General features: G+C 39.9%; 1 protein-coding gene across 4 annotated transcripts in view; it reads left to right on the top strand.

The window, feature by feature from the left end:
• The window catches only part of RIPOR3 (RIPOR family member 3), a 125270-nt gene that overhangs the window by 87377 nt on the left and 13392 nt on the right, over window positions 1–24501 (top strand). For all 4 annotated transcript variants that reach the window (XR_010909926.1, XM_067468191.1, XM_060772118.2 and 1 more), the window contains 6 exons: window positions 1081–1226; window positions 12461–12590; window positions 13313–13921; window positions 17135–17274; window positions 19689–19821; window positions 24222–24357. Coding sequence is in view for 3 of the 4 variants with exons in the window: in XM_067468191.1 (XP_067324292.1) it covers window positions 1081–1226; window positions 12461–12590; window positions 13313–13921; window positions 17135–17274; window positions 19689–19821; window positions 24222–24357 (1294 nt within the window). In the remaining variant the exon portion in view is untranslated. The remainder of the gene's footprint in view (window positions 1–1080; window positions 1227–12460; window positions 12591–13312; window positions 13922–17134; window positions 17275–19688; window positions 19822–24221; window positions 24358–24501) is intronic.

The raw sequence follows: 24501 nt of genomic DNA, 5'->3' as shown, positions 1-24501 counted from the left end.
ATAGCCCGAAAAAACCTACAACAACCCAGTGGTTCCGGCCATGAAAGGCTTCGACAATACATCTAGTGCCTTGTTAAACTACAAATTCCAAGACTCCATAGGAAGCAGCCATGGCCATTTATGCTGTCATTGTTGGGTGGAAGAGGTCTGAGGGCCTTTCCACACAGCCATGTAACTCAGAACATCAAGGTGGAAAATCCCACAATATCTGCTCTGAACAGGGTTATCTGAGTCCACACTGCCATATATCCCAGTTCAAAGCAGAAAATGTAGGATTTTATTCAGCTGTGTGGAAGAAGCCCAAGTAATGTCACCATCTATGTAAGGTCAATTTCATGACACTTTGTCTTGTTCGGTTTCATAATAACATTAACACAGGCAAACATTATTCTAGTGTCATAAAATGGGTAAAACCAGACAAAAAGAAGCCAAGCCACATTATTCTAAAACAGCCAACTGCACCTCTTCCAGATTAGATGAAGTGGTTGTCACTGACAGTGAGAGTTTTCCAAGTTGATAGTTATTTGGGAAAAGAATGATTAAACTCTGTAAGCAAACTATTGCAACACTCTTTACTTGCTGGCAGCATGTGTTTGCGTACTAGCGGGTTAGCTGGGCTACACAGGAAGGAATTCCTGATCCCCTTCCAGCAGATCTTTGAGAAATATGTTTAAAATGTTCCTTTCTTCATCCCCCCCACCCCATGCTGAGAGGTTAATTGAGATGCACTGTACAAATATTGTGAGAAAACATGCAAACCTTGCATTATGCCAGTGAAGATGAATCATCTCTTCCAGATTTGAGGAACAGACAATAGAACTGGCTTTTGCCTTGTTGAGTCATTGGAATCCCACATTAGATTCTCTGCTTTCAATAATCTAGGGGATGAGTTCAGATGTGAATTTTCATCAAATATCATAGCATCAGGTGAAGTGTTTATGTGGGTAGTGGTTGTCATAAATGGAGATCTCGTACAGCCTTAATTAATGCAGTATTTATTTTATCTACCAATAACTGAAGTGACAGTGAATCAATAGCTGTCCTTGAAGATTTGACTGATCCTTGTTTGAACTTTTCCAGGTCACAGAATTGCGAGGACTGAGCACCCTCCAGGTTGGTGTGGTGACCTGTGACAGTATAGACTTCTTCACAACCCGACCTCAGATCATCGTTGTAGATATAACTGAGCTAGGTACCATCAAACTACAGTTGGAAGTTCTCTGGAAGTAAGTATGCTGACTTTCAGGACAGTTCATTCACAGAGTGTTATTGTGCACTGGAAAGAATATTTGGGTACATGGCAGGGGGTGTGAGAAAGGGGCATCTTAAGTGTTAGGAAACTCTTTTGAGGAGAATCCTGAAACCATGTTTACATTTTAACCCTTGAGATGTTGAATAAACTCAAGAATTACTATTTCCTCCCTGACAGCCTAGACCCACCATTTTCCTCCCAACTGACAATGTTAGTGAGGATTTCCTGATGGTAATAGTTGTTTCACAGTGTAATATGTGACTTCAGAGTGTGATGGGGTCTCCCTTCTCTGGAGATTGTAAACAGAAGCTTTGTGTATTCCAGCATGGCAGAATAAAGTTGGGTTGGCTAGACCTTTGGGTCTTCTTTAACTCTATGATCGTATATGAATGAGTGGATGACAACAAAGCAAGGATGATACTGTAGGCAAAATTTTGATAGTTGCTGTGTCCTAGAACAGTGTTTCTTGAACTGTGCTCCTCCAGGTCTTTTGGACTTCAGCTCCCAGAAATCCTAGCTGGTTTACCAGCTGTTAGGAATTGTGGGAATTGAAGTCCAAAACATCTGGAGGATCACAGTTTGAGAAACACTGTTCTAGAGGATGTAAACATCCTCTCTAGAACCTGAAAGGTGCAGAAAATGGTGATGATATTGTTCATCAGCTATTGAAGCGTAGCACATGATAATCCTTGGTTGCATCCTGCCTAATCATTACATAGCCATATTAGTGACAGTGAAGGGGGAATAGTGTGCTGTCTCTGTCCTTTTCTGTGGATTCTGAACTAGTTTGAGTTCTAGAGGTTTGGTGGACAACACTGTCACATGGCCAGAATTAAAATAGAAGATGCAGCTGGCATCTTTGGCTTTTGTGCATAGAATGGGAACTATCCTTTCTTTTCTTAATAAATGAGTATAGAGGGGTGGACTCTCTCTCTCTGTGAATGCATTAGAGAGAAACAGGCATCATACATACTACATAATTATAGTATTAAGGTTCTCCTTTAACTTTCATATTTCAGTCTTACAGAATCCTGGGATAGTTTAAATGCTCCTCCTTAAACAGTCAATGTGGTATGGTGGTAAGACTCTGCAGATCAAAGTTTGATTCCCCATATAGCTGAATAGAGAATTGAACTGTGATCCACAAGTGGACCTTGGGTGGACCACACACTTTCCGCTCCAAAGTACCCCATGGTAGGGTCTCCATAGGTCAGAAAAAACTTGAAAGCACACAACAACAGTTTAGAATTCTTAGCCAGAGAACTCCAGTGCCTCATCAAACTAGAAATCCCAAGATTTAATATGATGCAACAGTGGTAGTAAAGGGGAATAATAGCACTACTTTTAAGTAGTGTGAATCCTCCAAGTCAATGGGGAAATAATGGAAAGAACACAAATTACCATCTCTATTGTGCCAGTGAATCTCTGTGGTTCTTGTGTCTAATTACATTGTCAGTGCTCAATACCATAGCTTTCACTTCTTATCTACAGACCAAGCCAATTATAGATATTGGCAGCGGCCCTCCCAACATCCCTCAGCCAAATACCTCCTCTGGAAGATTGGATGAATGGCAAGAGAGTCCAGTCTTCCATGATGTTGCTTTCCCTTCCGCCAGTCTTTTCTCTTTTTAAAATGCTGATCCTTGTGGTTGATTATAGTTCTGCCAGTGGGGTTTTCTGGTCTCCATTTCATTCTTTAAATGGAATCTATGTTTGGTTCTCCATTCATCCAAAGAAGAAACAAAGCTTAAACGGTTATTTAAGTCTATACAATAAACACTTGGCTTACATCAGAATTAAAAAGGCAAGGGAGAAGAGCACCCCAAACAAACTGTGTACGGGTTCATTAGCATTCCTGTAGTGAAAATTAGCACAGTGGACCCAAATCTGTTGTGCACAGTGATTTTATCATGTTCCTACCCAACCATTCGAGGACAATCACTTGTCTTGCTTTTTAAAAGTATACCAAAAGGGATTGTGACTGGCAGCCTTGTTTTTAATATTTGTAGGTGTTTCTATTGTATATTTGTAAATGGTTTGCTATTAAAGACAGGTTCAAAATCCTAAAATTGTCTTTTGATCACTGTCATGTAAGGCACTGGAGATGGCATTGTCTTCCACTGAAGCCTTAATAATTTGAAATATAGTCTTCATTTTCCTTTATTAAAATATCATACCACTGACATAATGGAAGTGCATCAAAGTATATTCTTCTGATCCCAAATGAGTGATCTAATGCACATTGGGTTATACTTCTTATATTTTTTGTCCCCAGTGTTATGCCGCCTCTGGTTTTATGCACTGTGGTTTGCTGAAAAATTGACATTTTTGAAACTGATACATCACTGTTTGGGAGCAAAAATATCCAAGTGACAAAGACTGTTAAATTTGGCGGGACATGTTTTCCTCCTGCATTTGTTTGTTTGGGCAAATTACTCTGCATGGCAAGACCGTGAAATCTGGGGGCACTGTTTAATGACTTTAACGGTGACAATACTAGAGAATTCTTAGTTTGTAGGTTTACTACTTTGTAGATTCTGCAAACAAAATGTGACCTCAGGGAACTAGAACATCCTGTCCTGATCCATGAGGGTTCAAATCTCTGGGGAAAAACAATCGTAGCGGAATTGAGTGGGTCACTATATCAAGTAAGAGAGTTGGACCCACTTTTATTCCCTATTATTCAAGCAGTGTATGAAATGTGTTCAGTGCATATGTTGCATGACAGCTACTGGCTATGTCAGTTTGGTTGCGACTCCACTATAAACCTGTATTGCAGACACACCTCTGTCTACTGGCTGGAGCCCCATAGTGACAGAATGATAAGCATAGCCAAGAGCAGCGAAAGCTCTAATTGATTCCAATTCTTCTTCTTGGTGCCAAAACATTTTCCACAGGGCTCTTTGCAACCAGCCCTGGTTTATCCGAAGCTTGCCAATATTTCCCTGCTGTTAGCTCTTTAAATCCCGAAATGTGAGTGCCAGCTGCTCATTCAAGGCTGAAGTATTTTCTACAGTTAAATGTGATTATTTCCACTCTAAATTAAAACAGTGACCTCTTGTGGCGATTCAAGCAATGCCAAGTAGTGATTTTTTACAGTGGAGTTATGAGGCTACACATTGGTGAAATGTATAGTTAGAAGTTGTGCAGAGGGGGAAAAAGAAGAACACTGAGTGGAACTTTGCCATCTCTCTGTCATAATGTCCCAGATGTCAACACTGGGAAATTGTCCACTTCCCAGGCTGCTGCAGTGCTGTGGGCAAGAAACGTACTGCTAGAAGGTGAAGAAGGGGATAAAAGGAATGTATTTGGAGAGAGTTATCTCCAAAGCTCTTTCTTTCTAGGAATAATGGTGAAGAAAACGTTTTCAAGAAGCCAGTCTCTACCCTGGGCTCTTTCATCTATTTAATCATTGAAAATGTCATTGTGGCAGCATCCAGAACCAGTAGTTCAGCCTCGCTTGATATCGGGACTTGTGAATTGTTTGATGGCTCCTGCCCCACTTTACAAAGTTGGTAGGAGGGCTGTTATTATTTTTTTCCTTCTCAAAGGGGAAGAGAACATTAATTTTCCTGTTCATTATCAATGAAGTATTCTGAAGTATGGAGACCCTTAGAAACACTGGGTGAAACTAGAAGTTCTCTCTCCGTGTTTAGATTAGGTTGCAGCCAGCCTTTATATTTCTTGGGAGGCAAAGAAACAGTTTATGCCTTAACGCATGTCCATCTGGTACACTTCTCATTGTCCATTTCTACAGAGGAACAACTTTTTTCCAGAAGATTCTGTGGCCTCTACTAGTCTTGCAATATGCTCTAGCCAGCATAGTCCGTGATCAACACTGGTTGGTATACTCTGAAGATGTAGTCCATTTTTTCACCCTAAGCTCTGTCCTCATATGTAAGGTCTGCCTCCAGGGGCAAACTAAGAATGCACAACTTGGAAGTCCCTGAACAGACTCAGTGGAGTTGGCAGATCAAAAGACAACCTGACTAAATGGTACTACCTAGAAGAATCCCCCATGTTTGGGTGATGGTGGAGCAGAACAAATAACTTAGCATCTGTATGCTTGCCCACAATGCCCTGCCTCATGCACAGAGGAAGAACTGTTTAAAGCTACAGACAATGTGGTCACTGTTGCCCGTTTTTGGACTAAAATTATTTAGCTGCTTGTGTTCCCTCTGTTTTATCGGTTTTATAATAATTTATTTATGCAATGCTTTTGACATGAAATAAATATGTAAGGTGAGATTTTTTCAGCTGCCTTACTCTTATTTGATGAACATACCCCCACTTCCCACCTCCTTGAACTGTAAGAGAACTTGAAATATTTTAGTAATATGTTATTTGAGAATCCAGGAGTATATAAACATACCAGCCTATATATAGATCACATGTGTATGTGAAAATATATTTAAATGCTATCCTGGAGGTATACGAGAACATCAGAGAGATTCCCACAGTGTAATTTAGAAGAAAAATAGCATTTGTAACTTTTCTTTTTTTTACCTTTTAGAAGAAACATTTCATAAGTAGAACAATTTTCCTGAGAAATCTTTTAAGTGATGACATATTTTTTGAGCTACCTCTTTATTAGGGGATTTAAGCATCCACATTTGTAATGTTTGAGTTTTTTTTTTACCATAACGCTGTATTCTCAACTGAATTTTCTTGTTCAGTTCCCATCTCCACCCCCAACCCCCTTTCATATTTTCCCTGGGAAACTGTTTGCCTGCTCTTATCAATATAAGTGTTTTTTGTGCGATAAGGGAAGATTATGTTCTGTTTTCAATAGATACCGTTGCAATTAAAAACCACTTGTTTACAAATTGGTTACTGCTGTGCTATCTGCAGTGGAGAGAACCAGGGATTTTTAAAAAATGCCTTCTAAAATTAAGAACAGAGAAATGTGAGGGGATGCCTTCCTCCCTCCTTTTCCCTCCTCACCCAGTTCTCCAACATGATTCCCTTCCAATGCACTGGGCTACAACTCCCATAAGTACCCAGCTATGTGTATAGCATATGGATGCTGTAATCCAGCACATTTGGAAGACAGATGGATGAATGGGCACATGAAGTTGTATTATGGAAAAGCTCTTGCAGACTATGAATTTATTTCACAAAAGTTTTTGCCACAATAAATTCTATTGTATTGTTTTATATTGCATTCCACCCTTTTCCTAAACTACTTAGGGAAGTATTACTTTGAGTAGATAAAACATTCAAAGATAAAGGTTTCCTCTGACATTAAGTCTAGTTGTGTCCGACTCTGGGCGGTGGTGCTCATCTCCATTTCTAATCACAGCCAGTGTTGTCCGTAGACACCTCCAAAGTCATGTGGCCATCATGACTGCATGGAACTCCGTTACCTTCCTGCAGAAGTGGTACCTATTGATTTACTTGTATTTGCATGTTTTTGAACTGCTAGGTTGGCAGAAGCTAGGGCTAACAGTGGGAGCTCCCTGAATTTGAACCGGTGACCTTTTGGTCAGCAAGTTCTGCAGCTCAGCAGTTTAACCTGCTGCGCCACCAGGGGGTATAAACATACAAAGGGCTATGTTTAAAATGACAAATTCTCAATAGGATTAATTTGCCAACCTTTCTGACTTCTAACTTACTAAAGATGGAGATGGGAAATGTGACAGCTGCAAGTTTGTTTTTTGTTTCAGCAAATAGCAGTTTTATACCATCACTTTCACAATTTGTTCCTCTGAATTAATGGTAATGATGTCATTAATACAAGGGAACAGACCGTGTAAATGACAGTATTAAACCGCAAATGTGGCAGAGCATCAACCATGAGCTACTCTTATGCAAAAGGCTGGGGTGCTTTTCAAACACAATAAGGTGGCAGAAATGAGCCGAAATGAGTGTCCCTCATTTCATGATAGGTTCATCTATTTTTAATGAAGTGTAGCTACACAATAATGCCATGATATTATCACTTTATGACAGAAACACCATCACTACAAAGCTCTTTACTTCATTTTGTCTTCCACGTAAGGTTATTTAGTCTTTTTTTTTAAAAAAAACAACAACCTATAATCATAATAATTGGGAGGGATATAATTAAACACTGTCCCAAAAGGTGCTTATGCGCATGGAGTTTTAATAACTCTGCTTCTCAGAAACAAGGGATTACACATCATTGTCTTCCACTTCCAGTAAGCAGAATTACTGATTTCCACGTGTATATATCTTATTTATTTATTTACTATATTTCTACCACCGAAGGGGACGTAGAGTGGCTTCAAATTTTGGCAATTATTCAATGCCACAAATTACACAAAAAACGAATAACACAATTAAACAGTTAAAATAACATATAAATACCATTAAAATATGCTAAAATATAACACCAATCTTGTAGTCATCGTCCAACCGCTTCTTATGTCAGTACTGTGAAAGTATATTGTACTATAGTTATGCTATTCCCCAAATGCCTGCTGAAGACCAGGAGGGAGAAGACCGATCTAATATCACCGGGGAGGGAGTTCCACAGCCAGGGGCCACCACTGAGAAAGCCCTGTCTCTCATTCTCACCAATCACACCTGTGACTGAGGTGGGAATCCCCAGCAGATCTGAACACCTGAACTAGTTCATATATCCCCTTTTGGCAAAATTATTAGAGAGCTATCTCTCTCTTCATCAAGTTGGATGAGTTGATGAAAATGTTATATCACTAAAATTGTATAACAGCAAACAAAAATTGGAAGAGGGTTAAGAGGATTTTAAACATAACAGAAAAGTCATCTTCCCTGTTGAAGCACCAAAAATGGTCTGAGGCTTCTCTGCCAGAGAGCTCTTTGGGAATCCTTCAGGAAAGGGTAACCTGGATATACCCTAAACATCACATACATGAAAAAATGTGCTATGGGACATCCATGACAGAATGGGGAAGAGGATCATTAACAGATTGCTCCTAGTGTAAAAAAAACAAACCCATATTTTCAAACACTGTGCAATGCAACAATACTTGGAGCGCTATGACATGTGATAAGGCTGAGGCAAAAGTGGGATTAATGCATCCTTAGGATGGTATAACAGCATGATGTAGTAATGTAGATTTCCTCCTTTGTCCTTAACTTACTTCAACTGCTGCAAAGGGAATTTGAAGTACAAAAATAGTTTGCACCCAAGCTCACCAGGGAGAGGTGAAAGGAAGGGCCAGGATTGTGATTTTCCCTGTAGGCTCAGGCAAAAACAAATTCTGTGCCTTTTTTGCATGTATTTTCCTTCTTAATAACTTCAGATATCTTAACCGCTCTCTGATTTTGATAGGCCACATGTACCCCACTTTTAATCTGAAATATTGGAGAGTATGTTCAACTTCCAGCATTCTTCACTATTGGCTATGTTGGCCAAGACCTCTGGGAATTGTAGTTCAGAGATATGTAGAGGGCTACATATTTTCCCCGCCAGGCATACATATTTCAAGTAAGGTTTGCCAACTAGGATTCTAGTACTTTCAGTTAGAAATTGTTAAGTAAGGTGTTTTTAAGTCACCCATTTATTAAATACCGCTGTGAGTCACCTTGGGTCCTATGCTGGGAGAAAGGTGTTAAGTAAAATTAATATATACATACAATGTGTTGCCATATGAAGGATGGAACCTTATAAGTTTGATTGAATATCTGGGATTTTATCCAAGCATGTACAGATAGTTGGGAGTCCCCGGTGGCGCAGTGGGTTAAACTGCTGAGCTGGTGAACTTGCTGATCAAAAGGTCACAGATTCAAATCTGGGTAGCGGTGTGAGCATCTGCTCTTAGCCCCAGCTTCTGCCAACCTAGCAGTTCGAAAACATGCAAATGTGAGTAGATCAATAGGCGGGAAGGTAACGGTGTTCCATGCAGTCATGCTGGCCGCATGACCTTGGAGGTGTCTATGGACAACACTGGCTTAGAATTGGAGATGAGCATCAACCCCCAGAGTTGGACACAACTGGACTTAATGTCAGGGAAAAACTTTTACCTTTACCTACAGATAGGTGGTCAGAATCACGGCCTTTGTAATTGTAACGGTGAATGTATGTATTCATTATATTAAATTACACCCTTGTATTGGCTGGGCTTTGGTTCCAGGATCTCCTGTGGATCCAAAAATCAGTGGATCTTCAAGTCCCATTATATATGGTGGTGTAGTAGAATGGTGCCCCTCATATAAAATGGCAAAAACAATGTCTGCAATTTGAAATTTAAATATATATATATTTTCAAGGTAGAATCTGTGGAAACAGAATCTGCAGATAGGGACGACAGATAGTATTAGTACATTAAAGTAGAAATTTGGAAACGACTAGGTAAACGACTGTGGATGGTAGATCTCTTTGCCTTCTCCCCCCCGCCCCCTCTCTAGCCATTGTGTGTTAATTCACTGCAAAGCAGTGAGAAAAAGCAGATGGGCTGCTAATCTTCCTCTGTGCTGTTGGCTTGCTTTGAGGCGCACCAGCTGTTTGACACTGTCTAACAGAGCCAATTAACCTCAGAAAACATTGCTGGTGATTATCACGGCAATACCTTCAGGATGAGAAAGGCGGCTGAAGTTTGTCAGTGTCTTCAGGCTATGCCAGAAGTCCCAAAACAAGTATACATGCAAACAGTTCCAAATAAAATTAATCAGACATAAGACTGAACCACTTCTGGTGACCAACCAGAAAAGGTCTGCTAGAAATGGCCATTGTTTGACTGCTGTGTCCACAAAACTAATATATGCGGATTCACTTGTCTATATGGTGCCTCCTGTTCAAGCTAAACCCTCTTCTCACAACCTCTGTTGTTTGTCCTAATGAAAATAATTGGGTCACTATTACATACTTTCCAGTATCTACATAAAGTACAGGAACATACCCCCTGCAGGTATGGGTGTCATACTGTATATGGATTATATTGGCCAACACACATTTTGGTGCCACAAATGTTAACCCTGTTTCTGGGTATATTTGATCTGCTGATTCCAAAAATAGCACCAGTTTCCCCCTATCAGCTCTAGTTTTTGAGATGCAGAACATATGCCATCTACCAATCATCTGGCTGGCCATAGAAAATCATGATAACCATTTGGAAGACGCCTGTGCATGGATTTTTTTTAATGTGTGGAGGTCAGTGCACAACTGATCAACACACAATCTTCACAGAGTGAGGTTCCACTGGTGATGTAGTTTAACACAATGACCATGGCTTCTCAGTCTGTTGCAGCCTTCTTCCGCCTTCGCAGCCGTTGTAACATGTGCCATGTTATCCTCCGCCTGCTCTGCCGTTGAGGTCTTTGGGTCGGATAAGATTTATCCAGCACTATTTTCTGCACCTCAGATAACTCCACGAACAGGCCTAAAAACCAAGACACCAAGACTTTTTTTGTTGGGCTATGTTATTTCCCCAATTCCCTTGTTGACACAAGGGAGCTTTATATTTGTTTTCTTCACTGGATCTTACTGTATTTATGATTGGCATATGGAATCTTGTCTCAGAAAGCAACAATCTGCAATATTTCTTCAGTCCTGTACTCTTAACAAGAGCACAATTTCACTTCCCAGAGTTTGGGAAAAAATCCTTTTTGCTTGACAATTCCCAGAAGTTGCATACTGCCCCATGGTATTAGTAATATTTTAGGATACTTTTCAGTACTGGTTCTTAAGATGGTTTACATTAAATGGAACAAAACAAAGTTTTAAAAAAGTTTAAAAGGAAGAAAGTACAACAACTAAAAACTAGCATAGAGGAATACTCTTATTTTGTGTTGCATTTCAATGAAAATTGCTCTCACATGTATATACGTGTGGGGGTGGCACAAAATCTTAATTATTTGCATGTTCTGTCATTTTTGGATGCAGTATACCAATGTTTGTCCAACCCTTGAGTTCTTGGAATACTTTTTCCTTCTCCCACTGCTGATTTTTCTTGATAACGCACAGCTGAAGAAGAATGCTGGCTGTGATCTAGGTCCGGGCTTCTTGACCTCTGGTCTTCCAGATGTTTTAAACTTCAGCTGTCAGAAGCCCCAGTCAACATGGCTGATAGTGAAGAATCCTGGGAGATTTAAGCCCAATATTTCTAGAAGACAGGAGTTGGAGACCCACAATTCTTAACCATGTGTATCATTAAAACAAGCACCATTAATCAGGGCTGGGATGTTGCATCAGTTGATATAGAACTATGGTGGTACCCATCAGTCCTGCTCCTTGTAACATTTGCGTCATAACATTACTTATCCCTTCTCCCTGTGAGTTTTGGCCCAGAAATGTCAGGAGCTGGACTATTTATTTGTTTATAAGAAGGCTATCATCGGCTTTGGCATGTTCTCTAGGGCCTTTGCCTCATCATGTTGTATCTGTAGGAGTCTTTCAGTGCTCCTTCAAAATGGGTAGTTTGAAGACCACTGTGTCAATTAATACTTCTTTAGAAGAGTATTCAGTTTCTGAAGCAGTGGTGGTGGGAATCATGCTGTTGGACTTAAGTTCCATTGTCATTGATTTCATTGGTTGGGGCAATGTGCAAAACTAGTTATTTAAGTATCCAATATTAAGTGCAGCTGTTTTGATATTGACACCTGAAATTCATAAATCCAGCCGTTATTCTACTTATCTAGTATGGCAACATCCTGTGAAGCCCTGGGGTTTGGTGTTTAGGAGGTATATTTAGAAATCTCAGCTCTTTTAGGGCCCATCAAACTATAATCCCCAGAATGTTGCCATAGCAGCTAAAGGGGAATAATAGCACTATAACAGTGTTGAAGTGTGCTAGAGCATCTCAAGTCTATATGACATCAGTGATTGCATGGGTGCCATCCTGTGGGTGCTCAGTACATCATGGGCCATATGCCACACTCACAGTTGCAATCAGTGTCTTCGGTGGATGGAGCAGCATCATCTTTTAAGTGACAAACATGTTGGGGATATCGCCCACTCCCAGGAATGTAAGAAATTGTTGCCTTGGGTCCTGCAGAAGGAAAAAGGCAAGATAATGGGGGGGGGGGGGGGGGAGTGTTCACGCAACAGAGCTAAGTTTTCTTTGTTCCCTGAAAGAGAAAAGTATAACTATATTTCATTGCACTATGTAGGTAGAGTATATATTTTTGGAAGTCTGCGTTTCTTTTTTTGGTTAAATACAAATTGTAATTTTTTTCAGTGATGTGGCACATTAACAGAAGGAAACTGTTGATTTCTTATGCTCTAAGTTGAAATTCTATGTGGATTATGTTTCTTAACCACAGCCCCTTTGACAATGAGAGTGTAATTTTGTCTCCGGGATCCACTGCTAAGTTCTCTGTTGGGAGCAGAAAAAACTCCATATACAGCTGGACTCCACCAAACACCCCCAGTTTCCGAGAGAAGTATTACCTTGTAAGTATGAGGGGCTGAAGAGTGCTGATTTGCCCTAAACCCTGCATTTTTCTGTCTTTTGTTATAAGTTGGATGTTGCTGAAATCTCAGTTTGACTGACACTTCATATCAATCTTTTATTGCTGACTTGCGCCCTCTATTGTGAGAAACGAAGAATAGAAATTAAATATACTTAATTAGATAAATAATATTACAAGGAGTGGAGGGAAGAGAAGGGATGATTTCACCCATTTTGGGTTCATGATTGAAATCCTTTTGGGATAAAAAATAGGGACCATTCAAACATTCCCAGGAAACAAGTTCCAGAGCATAAGGGCAGCCACTGAGAAACTCCTATTATACATCCTCTCTAAGCATCCCAGTGAAGGTGATAAAACTAAACATTACTTAGAATTCCCAAAATGGTATAGGCCAGTGATTCTCAACCTGTGGGTCCCCAAATGTTTTGGTCTTCAACTCCCAGAAATCCTAACAGCTGGTAAACTGGCTGGGATTTATGGGAGTTGGAGGTCAAAATACCTGGGGACCCATAGGTTGAGGACCACTGGTATAAGATGTCATAATTAGGGATGTTAAGGAAAGGCAAGGGGTAAGGGGGTAAGGTATAATAACCACGAGCATAAAAATATACATCAAAAATATAGTTTTGGGATCATGCTATAACATGTATTTTCTGGAGGAATATGCTATTTGCTTTTCAATCTGTTTTGTATTTGCCTCAGTCTGTATTGCAGCCAGGGAGAAAACAAATGGATATCAAAGACGATGCCCAAGATTCCTGTATCCTGAGCTACTTGGCTGACTGTGATTTTAACATGCACCAAAGGTCTGCTAGCCATAGCTTCACAGAAACGACTGAAGGCAGTTCATTTAGTTCTGAGGATCAAAAAGGGACAGAGAGCAGAAATGTGACTCCACCCTCAAATCAAAGGACGTTGCCATTGTCTATGCTGCAGGACGGTTGTGCAGAAAGGGGGCAATGGAAACTTTCTCTGAGCCACCCTCTCAGTCATAGAACTCTAGACATCCTTCAAGAGACACCACATGCCGACACTACTGCAACTGTCTCATCATGCCTGTTGGATCAGGAGACATGTGATAGCAAATCCATCACCAGGGACTGGAGTCTGTCTTCAGCTCAACAAAGAAAGGTCCTTTCTCTTGGCCAAAGCAGCTTGAAGGACAATGCTGGTGCTGAGCATGGTAAAAATACCAGATCTATTGAGAAGATCCTGCAAGAAGTGTTACATTTGCTGGAATCACAGCACTCATGTCCCATCCAATTGAAAGAACTGGAATACCAGATTTTGTGTATCCGGGAGAAATTAAAGGTACAGTGTTGTTATCATCCTAAGTTTCTGCCCCTTAGTGTTTCTAGAATCTGAGGCCAAAACATTTCATTGTGCAAATCCACATTCACATACATAGTGTTATACAAAACTTAAGATGTTTTATAACATTATACAATTGGTCACATATCTGGCAGTATGTCTGCTTATAATCCAATTCTGCAATCCAATCCCAGTGGATAGAATGATACATTAAAGGCACTGACAAATAGTTAGGCACCATGCAAGAAAGCACAAATAGATGTCTTATCTGTTGCTTATTTATATTTATCTATATAAATAAAAAAATCTCTGTTCGTTTGTGGGATTAACATAACTCACAAACTGCTGGACTATTTGACATCAAATTTGGATACTGCACACCCCCCAAAACCAATGAGTGACCATCACTCAAAAAATCCCCCAAACAAACAGCAGAAAGGACTTCAAACCCCCCAAATCCCCTATGACGACACAGCACATGCATGGTCCTGCCCCCTCCTGCAGAAGGGAAAGAGTGGGCTGTTACAGAAAGGTGAGGTGACAAGATGCAAAAGAAGCATTTTGCCACAAGGGTTGTGTGTGTGTGTGTGTGTGTGCGCGTGTGCGTGTGTAAGGGGAAAGGAATCTCCTCACAAACCTTTCAAGCCCCCAAACGGCTGCATCCTCCTCCTCCTTTTCCACCTTCCTCCCTTCCAGCAGCTTCCTTTCCTTCTCATTCCTCCATCTCATGCCTCTTCCTTCCCTCCCTCGTTCCTTTCCCTTGAACTCACCACATTATATATATATATATATAGCTGAAATTCGTGTGTGTGTGTTTATATATATATATTACTGAAATGCATATTCTATCTAATCTTCTACAACCTGCCAACATACACATATTGACAGAACTACAGTGTGGGTGGGTGGAGTTGTGGAAATATAGTGGAATTACTGCACATGCAATACAATATCCCCTCAAGACACACGCTTCAGCAGAGCCACTTACTTCCTGTGTGAATGTGTGTATTTGAGGGGAGAGTTGAAGAAATATAATAAAATTAACATACACATAGGTATTTTCCACAACTTCCTTTCAACACAGACATTTGCATATCCACACCTGTGTGTGTTTGTGTGTGTGTAAGCAGTATATCTCGCCCCCAAAGAAAGAAGGACACAAAGAAGAGAGGGAAGGTCGGCCATAGCAACATGTGGTGGATACAGCTAGTCTACAATAAAATCATTGACTCAATTGTTTAGCGTTGAGTCAACACACAGGCATATCCAGTTGATTCATTGAGCCTTTAGAAATTTGGACTAACAATAGGATTTAGGCACATGCAATTATTAATTGAATAAATATGTTTACACAATAGCCAAAAAATACAATCACATGGACAAGGGAACTTATATAGGTATGTGATGGCCAAATGAATCCAGCCAAATGCTTCAAAAATGTTCTCACAAACATGTGGATTATGTCCAGATATGATGTTGGAAAGGTCAATGAAAAAATACACTTCAAAATCTAACTTGTTATGATATGAGGTTTTGCAGGCAAGACTCAACACCATCAGTTACATGAAATGGACATTGAGATACAGACAAGGGTGGAGAAATATAGCTATGCAAAATCAGATTCGAATGAATGAAGCCTTACTGAAATAGCAAAGCCATATATAACAGTCATTTGCAGAAATCAAGATTTAGTTGCAAGGGAACATCATGTCCATCTGGTTTCCCATGTCATGATGTAAGCTCATGCTTGCATTTGTAGGGCAGTGTCTTTTTTGAACACTTCATGTGACTGCTGTTTTGCAGAAGAGCTTATATCGCAATAAAATTATTAAGATTGAATCATTAGGTGGAAAATAGCACTTAGAGTATTTAGTCCAGCTTCCTGCCAACACGGGATATCCACTGCTACAGCAGCCATGACCATTGAGCTGCCACTTCAAAACTTTTATAAAAGAGAATTGGCCACATTCCAAAAAACTTATTTTCACTTTGAAATAGAACAGAGCTTAGGAACATTTTCTAATTTATCTTAAATTTTCCCTCTCTTGTAATTGCAACCTATTGGTTTGAGTCCTACCCACGGAACACATGGACAAAGTTAGTTGACAGAAGACTCCTTAGTGTTTGTTGCAACAGATGAACTGGCCTATTCTTCTAGAAGAAGCACCACAGTTTGTTTATTTAAGACAGTTTAATTCATTCTTTTCTAAAGCACTCAAGGCAATTTACAGTTTATTTTTAAAAGACAGAAAACATCAATAGAAAACAAATAAAAATAGGAGCTTTTTAGAGTTAAGATGAGACTTCAAACCAATCCCAACCATTAGAAATCAAACACCAATGAGCTCTCAATATTGGCAATGTTTTTAGTAACTCAAAGCTACCTGGAATTTTACAGAGATACCTAATTACCAATGCATGGCTGGTTTTCCGAGCTTATCCTTGAAATCACTGGGGGTTTTTTTATTTCTGAGAATCTGAAATAGGGTTATGAAATATCAAATTAGACACGACAAGGGGAAATCTAGACATGCCATTGAGTGTATTTTCTTTGGGAACAATGTCACAGAATAGTCCCTGTAGAAAGGTTGGCCCATGGTATTCCATAGTTTGGCCAAGCTCTGTCAGTATCTTAGTAATTGTTGTCATTTGTTGTCAGCTTATGGTAACACTGTGAATAAGTGACCTCTATGAGCCCCAGTCATTAATAGCCCTTCTCAGGACTTTCAAGTGCAATGCTGTGACTTCCTTGATTGAATCTAAGCAGCTTTAATATAGCACGGCAGTTGATGATGACGGGCCCTTGGAGGCATTTCATTCATTCCTCTTGTCCTAAGTACAGGCTACACAACAGGATAATCAAGTGTTATGGTACCCCCATTTCTTTAAGGTAATTTCATAGTTTTTCATGATCTAGACAATCAAAGGCTTTGCTATTGTCTATAAAGAACAGGCTGCTCCATTATCCAGCATATATTTGCAATATGATTCTTAGTATCGCTCCTTTCCTGAACCCAGCTTGTAAATCTGGCATTTCTGCTCTATATAAAAGTCTCAGTTGTAGGATTTTGGGCATCATTTGCTCATAAGGGAAACCAATACATTTGTCTTGCTGTTACAGCTATTTCTGGTTTTTCCTTTCTTGGGGACTGGAATATAAGTGGGTCATTGTTTTGTTTTCCATATTTGCTGAATTATTTATGTTGCCAACAGCCAAAAAAGTACCATCCAAATCACTCCTCTGTTGAGAGCTTGATGGTGGAGACAGTGCTGGAAAGCTTTGACTTCCTCAATGCTGATTGCAGTGCGGATGAGCTGTCGTCCTTCGGGAGTGTAAGGGCTTGCAGTATCAGGTAAATGCTTCTGTATCAGTATGTGTTATTTCCTGCCAAGGTCAATAATACATTTCTCATTATATTGTTATCCCCCTTTCAGAATTGTAGGGTGGACACAGTCCTCACTACAGAAAGCTAAAGGAATATGAAAAATAATCTAAATAAGAGTGAGAAGTCCCGCTAATGTGGAGTTCTCTAACTAAATGTGAATGAACACTGCTTTGAGAATTCATGGAAATTCCTAAAGGATTATGATGGCTTATAATTTAGGACAAAACTGTCTGTTACTATAATACATTGTAGATGGCTGTTTCTTTTTCCTTCTTAGAGATAAATGCACACTGGCTGCCTAGATTGGGTTCCCATTATGGAGAATAGGGAAGGAGGCTTTAATCCTCCTTTTAATTTTTAATTTTAATTATTACATTTGGCCCTGCCATAGATTTAATTGTGTCATTGTGTGTTTAATGTTATTGCCTTGTTTTTTATTTTAATTTGCTGTATTGTTGTTGTTGTTGTTGTTGTTTTATTGTTGTAATTGGACTCGGCCTCTTGTAAGCTGCACTGAGTCCTTCTGGAGATTGTAGCAGGGTACAAATAAAAGATTATTATTGTTATTATTGTTATTATTATTATTATTATTATTATTATTATTATTAATCCCTTCTATTGGTCTAACCCAACAAAACAAAAAAAAAACAACAAAAAAACAAAACACAGTTTGCTCCCGTTGAGTATTTACTCTATTTTTTGGAAATAGAGGATTACAGTTCCCAGAATGCCACAGTTTACACAGTCAGTATAGTCAATATAATTATTCTGGGAGTTGTAGTCTTCTCTCCTGCCCACCCCAAGAAAATCCCACAACTAAGCTTTGCCTTTTTCCTATGCAAATTTCATATCAAGTATGGATCTAGGCCACACTTGTTTTTGATAAAAAGGAATAAAACAGTAATGAAAACCAGAGGTGTCTGCATGGGCCATAGTAAATATGTAGTATCAAAGTGTTATAATTTTGTAATGTGATGAAAACCAACAGATAACTAGACTACTAATTGGGGCTTAGCTATAGGGAGCACACCATGCCCCTATTAAAGCAGCTTCACTGGCTTCTGTTAAGTTTCTGGAACCAATTCAAAGTGCTGGTTATCACCTATATGCTTCAGGTCCAACTCATCTTTGAGATCACATCTCCTTCTATGAACCGTCTTAAGCACAGTTGGTGGAGACAAGAAAGAGGGCCTTCTCAGTGGTGGTTCCCCAGCTCTGTAAAACCCACCATAGAGAGGTTAGGTTAACCCCACTCTCCAAGTCTTTTGGGCTACTTTAAAAACATGACTTTTAAGACAGTCCTTTGACCTTGTGTAATCTGTGGTCAGATTGAGAACCTAGCATTTGCTTCACTCCGCCCCTTTTATTTCTTAATTTTAGATAACCAGCTTTATTTGCAGATGTTATGGTGTTTTATGAATGGTACAATTTTCTTAGATGGGGTTCTATATACGGTTGTTATTTCTACAGTTATTTTGCTGTCTTATATGCTTTTTAGGCCTGGGTAACAACGGAAAAATTTGTTTCTAAAATCGATTCGTTTTTTGGGGGTTTTTGCGTTTCGTTATTTAAAATAATTACAAAATTTTCCTTTTAAAAAGTTCGATATTTACGAAATTTCGTAAATGTGAAAAAAATTACAAAACATTAACGAATCGATTTCCGAAACAATAACGAATCGATTCGTTAATGGCGGACGCGACCGCGAAATACGCTAAAAAACCTCTGAAGCTTCCCTCTCCCTCTGTTGTTGACTGTTGGTGTGATATTATAATTTTTTTTTCACTAATTAAACAAAAAACTTGCCCCAGACATGCGGAAATAATAACGAAACGACCTCAGAACAATAATGAAACGAATACAATAACGAAATACGAAGCATTTACAAAACGTGTTTAAAAATTCGTTTTTTAAAAAAATTGCTCCAGAATGGTTCGTTATCGTTTTGTAATTTAAAAAAATAGCGAATTATTAACAAATTACGAATTAACGAAACGAAAGCACTAATGCTTTAGTATAGATTGTTATGTACAGCACATGAAGTGCTTTTGTGAGCCGTCTCGAGTCCCTTCGGGGAGATGTTGGCGGGGTATAAATAAAGTTTATTAAGTTTTATTACAACATTTTAAAATGACCTAGATTTGTCAAATTCATGGGAAATTTTTCTGTCAGAAACTGTGAGTCAAAGAAGAGACCTTTTATGCTCAGAAGCATGATGTGTTGCTTATGTTGACTGCACTGGAGTTAGGGACACTAATCTCATTCTCTACCATAGTACAAGAGGAGCAGTGACCATTTTCTTTAACATAAGCCTCAACTACCGAAACCTTCCTTTTCTTTTTCCTTGTTATTTCTCTTCCCATTCTTACCATTTGCACTAGCACCTACAATGATTCCACGCTGGCATCCCTGTACTATGATACCAAAGTAGAAAAGAAAGAGCTAACAACAGGAACAGATGACTTAGACACACTTCTGGAAGTTCATCTGCAGTTCTGCAGAGTTCTTTTACAGGTGAGGAACTGTATTCAAATGCCTTCATTAATTTTTTTTATCAGATTAATGTCTTATTACCATGTTTAGTAGCACAAAATCAGAGACACGGGAGGCATGACACACTGTGTTTGGTTTGGGAGATTCTGGTGATTCAATAAAAAGATCCTGTAAATATTTTGTTCTCTTTCCTGGATGAAGTCACACTGGAACAAAAGTTTAGTTCAGCATTCTTACCACAGTGGCCAATGAGTTGAATCTGGGAAGCCCGCAAGAGTTCTGTACCACAACCAACTCTGCTTGCCTTGGAAATCTGAATTTCCTGTGTATTGCTTCTCTTTGTGTAGACATGTTCCTGCTTTCTATGGACCTGATCACACTAGAGAATGATCCACTTTAAATCCAGTTTCTGCCTCCTGCAGAATTCTGGGGTTTGTAGTTTAGGGAGGAGCATTTAACAGCCTCCCTAAACTACAAACCCCAGAATTCTGCAGGAGACACAAACTGAATTTAAAGTGGATTCATTCTTTAGTGTGATGAAGCAGTAAGAAGGTCCGTAACTCTGTGGTATAAAATGTGCTTTGGAGACTGAAGATCCCAGATTCAAACCCCAATATTTGCAGGTAAGGTTGGAAAACAACCTTCTTTGAAACACCAAGAAGTCAGTGTTGGTGATGTCAAGAGTTCATTGCAAGGCAACTTGCAATGCTTCTGTTTTCCATGCACAATGTTAATTAGTAAATTAATTAATGAAATAACAATAGCAAATCTGACTTTTCTGTCTTTTATTGGATAGTTACCAAGTTGGATACCCTCAAAGAAAATGGGTCACTTTTCTCCCCAGTTCCTATATGGTGGCTCTGTCAACCTGATTCTTTTGAATGTTAAAAGCTGCCTTATATTGAGTCACATCACTGTTCCTTCTCTATCTCAACCATTTTGCTGTAATGGGTAGCAGTTCTCCAAAGCTCTTAAGTGTCTGCTATTTGATCCTATTCCTTGTAGATTCAGGGGTGGGAGTGGTTTGAATCTGACCTTGTAGCATGTTATCTTGCCTAAGGTAAATCCCACATCCATGCTTGTAACAATACCACACTGATTCACATTAGGACCTGAATCCTTTTGTTAGTCCTGATTGGAGCAGATACTTTGAATCAGTGGGATTTACCTATTTGTTGACTCAGCAGCAATTGATTGAATGGATCTATTGTAACTGGGACTAGCCCGTTTATGAATTTTCAGGTATTAAAATATTTTTCTTTCATGGCAGGAAAGCTAGTGCCATAGTTTATGATAGTGAAAAAGCTATTTGTGTATATGTCCATCAAATCATTCAAGTTAGGCAGCTTTATTTGCAAGCATTTAGCATGAATTCTCAAAGCCAAGGAGTCCTTAAAAGGCAGATTGAAATAATAATAGCTGTAGTCCAGCATATATGGAAAGCACCAAGTTGGGAACTGGATTTCTTCCACCCCATTTTCAGTAATCTCAAAGTACACTTCCTAGTAAATCATCTTCCTGGTTTGATTAGTTACAGGAAATACTTCTTCTGAGAACATGGCATTGTTCTATTCTCCATGGCAATTCTGTTAGTATAGTGGTAACAGTGAACCCTAAAAAAGACCACTGTCTGCATGGTGGGCACCCAGAATGCTGAATCAGCAATTTGGTTATCCACAGAAGCACCACAATCCCCATAGAGAGAGAGATCCATTTCTGGAAGAGTCACAGTGCTCAGACTCCCAAGAAGTCTACTCATGCTTACTCATCAAGAAATCTTCTGGCTGAGCAAATTCTCTGGTCAGCACATTTTAAGCATTCGGACATAAAAGTAAAGGTGTCTTTGTTGAACAGTTAAGACACAGAAATATTCTCCACTATGGATTGTTGTGGGTTTTCTGGGCTGTATGACCATGTTCCAGAAGCATTATCTCCTGACATTTCACCTGTATCTATGGCAGGCATCCTCAGAGGTTGTGAGGTCTGTTGGAAACTAGGAAAATTGGGTTTATATATCTGTGGAATGTCCAGGGTGGGAGAAAGAACTCTTATTTGTTTGAGGCAGGTGAGAATGTTGCAATTGGCCACCTTCTTTAGCATTTAATGACCCAAGGTCTGGCTTCTTACTGCCTTCAACAGCGCATTCTCCACTATTTTCCAGTATTTCACAGATGAAATTCTGGGACAGTTAGAATCATAGAATCATAGAGTTGGAAGAGACCTTGTGGGCCATCCAGTCCAATCCCCTGCCAAAAAGCAGGAAAATTACATTCAAAGCACTCCTGAGGGCCATCCAGACTCTGCCTAAAAGCCACCAAAGAAGGAGCCTCCACCATACTCCAGGGCAGAGAGTTCTACTGCTGAACAGCTCTCACAGTCTGGAAGTTCTTCCTCATGTTCAGGTAGAATCTCCTTTCCTGAAGTGTGATCAAGCAACATCGGAGTGTGGTGAAGATGGCAAAGGAAACTGTATTTCACTGAGTCTAAGGTGTCACTGAATGGATTTCAAGCTTTGATTTTTGCAAAAAAAATAATATCTTGGAATATTGTTTAGATATCTTTTGTTTTGTTTCAGTGCAGCTTTGTAATGTAATCTTTCCTGTAGGGTGAGGAGGGAGTCATCTGTCTGCCTAAGTCTGCACAGTATTAAGTCTATGGGCTTGTTGGGGAGGCAGTGGAAGCAGGAAGCTGCACTAGCTAAAATACTGGCAAACAGTTGTCTGACTGAGGACAAAATGGTGGGAGCATGGCACAGCCATTTGGGGCCACAGTCCTTCCTCCCCCTCCTCCTCTCTTTCAGAGGTAAGACAGTATTGTAAGAAAACAAAACAAAACAAGACACACCTGCAAATGTAAGGCGCGTTCCATTTTTGAAGCACCTTAAGCAGGAAAAAGTGCTCATTACAATTGATGAAATACATTAGCAATAAGGAAGAACAGTGATGCTGTAGCAGTTTGTGTTTGCCTGTGTCTACAAGAAAGGACACAATTATGTTCCCTTCTCTCCTTGCGGCTACAAACTACATTATTGTTGTTGTTGTTGTTGCTGTTGTTGTTGTTGTTGTTGTTTAGGACATATATATCCCGTCCTATCTCAACCTCTGCAAAGGGACTCAGGATGGCTAACAACAAAAAACATAGGCATACATACCAAGTAAAAACCAGCATAAAACATTATAAAAACATTAAAAAAAATTGCCAATTTAAGTCATCATCCTAAAAACAGTCCATCAGAGTCCATTGAAACCATAGCTTTGCCATCAAGTCAAATTAACCAAAAAAGGCCTGATCCCAGAGTCAGGATTTCACTTTTTCCAGAATGTCAGGAGGGATGGAAGGGATCTGATTTCAGTTGGGAGGTAATTCCATAGCTGAGAAGGCCACCTCTGAGAAGGCCCTATTGCTTGTTCCCACCAACCGCGATTGTGATGGTGGGGGGACAGCAAGCAACACCTCCCCGGACAATCTTAAGGTCCTAGGTGGTTCATAGTGGGAGATACGTTTGGACAGGTAAACTGGGCCAGAACAGTTAAGGGCTTTATGGGCCAAAGCCAGCACTTTGAATTGTGCTCAGAAGCTAATAGGCAGCCAGTGGAGCTGGCATAGCAAGGGCGTTGTGCGCTCTCGGTATCCCGCTCCCATGAGCATCCTAACTGCCGAGCATTGGACTAGCTGAAGCTTCCGAACAGTCTCCAGAGGCAACCCTACATAGGGTGTGTTGCAGTAATCTGTACGGGATGTAACCAGAATGTGGACTACCATGGCCAAGTCCGAACCCCAAGATACAGGTGCAGTTGCCGCACAAGTTTTAATTGTGCGAAAGCTCCCCTGCACTTTGAACTTCGTTGGAGAAGCTGAAATAAACTCAGGACATCAGAGGAAAGGGGGGGATAGTTATTTGGAGAAATTGCGAGTTCCAGTATGCTTCAGTCATAAATCTGTCATAAATCTTAGGAGCTGTATACAAAAAAGGAACGTTCTCCAGCATTGGATCTATTTTGAAGCTGAATCTAATCTCAAATGTCTATTGAGTGGGTGTGTATAGTTTGCACATAGAGTGACAGAATCCATGGGAAATGCTGCTGTGTTCAAGCTGCTTTTGGTTCATGTGGGTCATAATGTTTGATGCAACGCAAGAGCTGTAAAGGTCCTCTATGTGCCTTTCTCTGTGTCAGCTGCTTATTGGCATGTAATATAGACATTGGAAGGGAAGGAAATGCTTTTATTTACATCCAGGGTCATCTATGTGCAATTAACCCACAGCTGTTAGGTTTGTATTTGACAATATGCCTCCCACCAAGAGGTGGAAGGCAGGTGTTTTCCCTGATGGCTTCAGAGAGCTTTTGGATAGTGCTCAACTAAATTTAGTTGGTCTATTGCATCAAATGAGACATGTTTCTCCACCCCCTCTTTGTTTCTAGAAACTGGTCATGCCAAACTTAGCTCCAGTTGTGCAGGAGAGTCTTTTGGAAGAGGTATCACAACAGAAACACATTCTGGAAATAATCTCTGCGCTGGCTGCTCCTGTACCACGGAATCTAACATCTGTTGAAGAAAGTAAGTCAGGTGATACTCCAAATCAGAGGCGTGGAACAAATCATAGAGACCCTCTACTGGGAAGTATCCACATTACAGAGTTGTAGCACTTTGATACTGCCTGCACTACGATCTTGTGAAAGTGTGGGATTTATGGCTTGGTGA

Source organism: Anolis sagrei, chromosome 4 (genome assembly GCF_037176765.1).
Source record: "Anolis sagrei isolate rAnoSag1 chromosome 4, rAnoSag1.mat, whole genome shotgun sequence".
Taxonomy (NCBI): domain Eukaryota; kingdom Metazoa; phylum Chordata; class Lepidosauria; order Squamata; family Dactyloidae; genus Anolis; species Anolis sagrei.
Note: the sequence above shows the minus strand (reverse complement) of the source record. Positions and strands in the feature narration are given on the sequence as shown.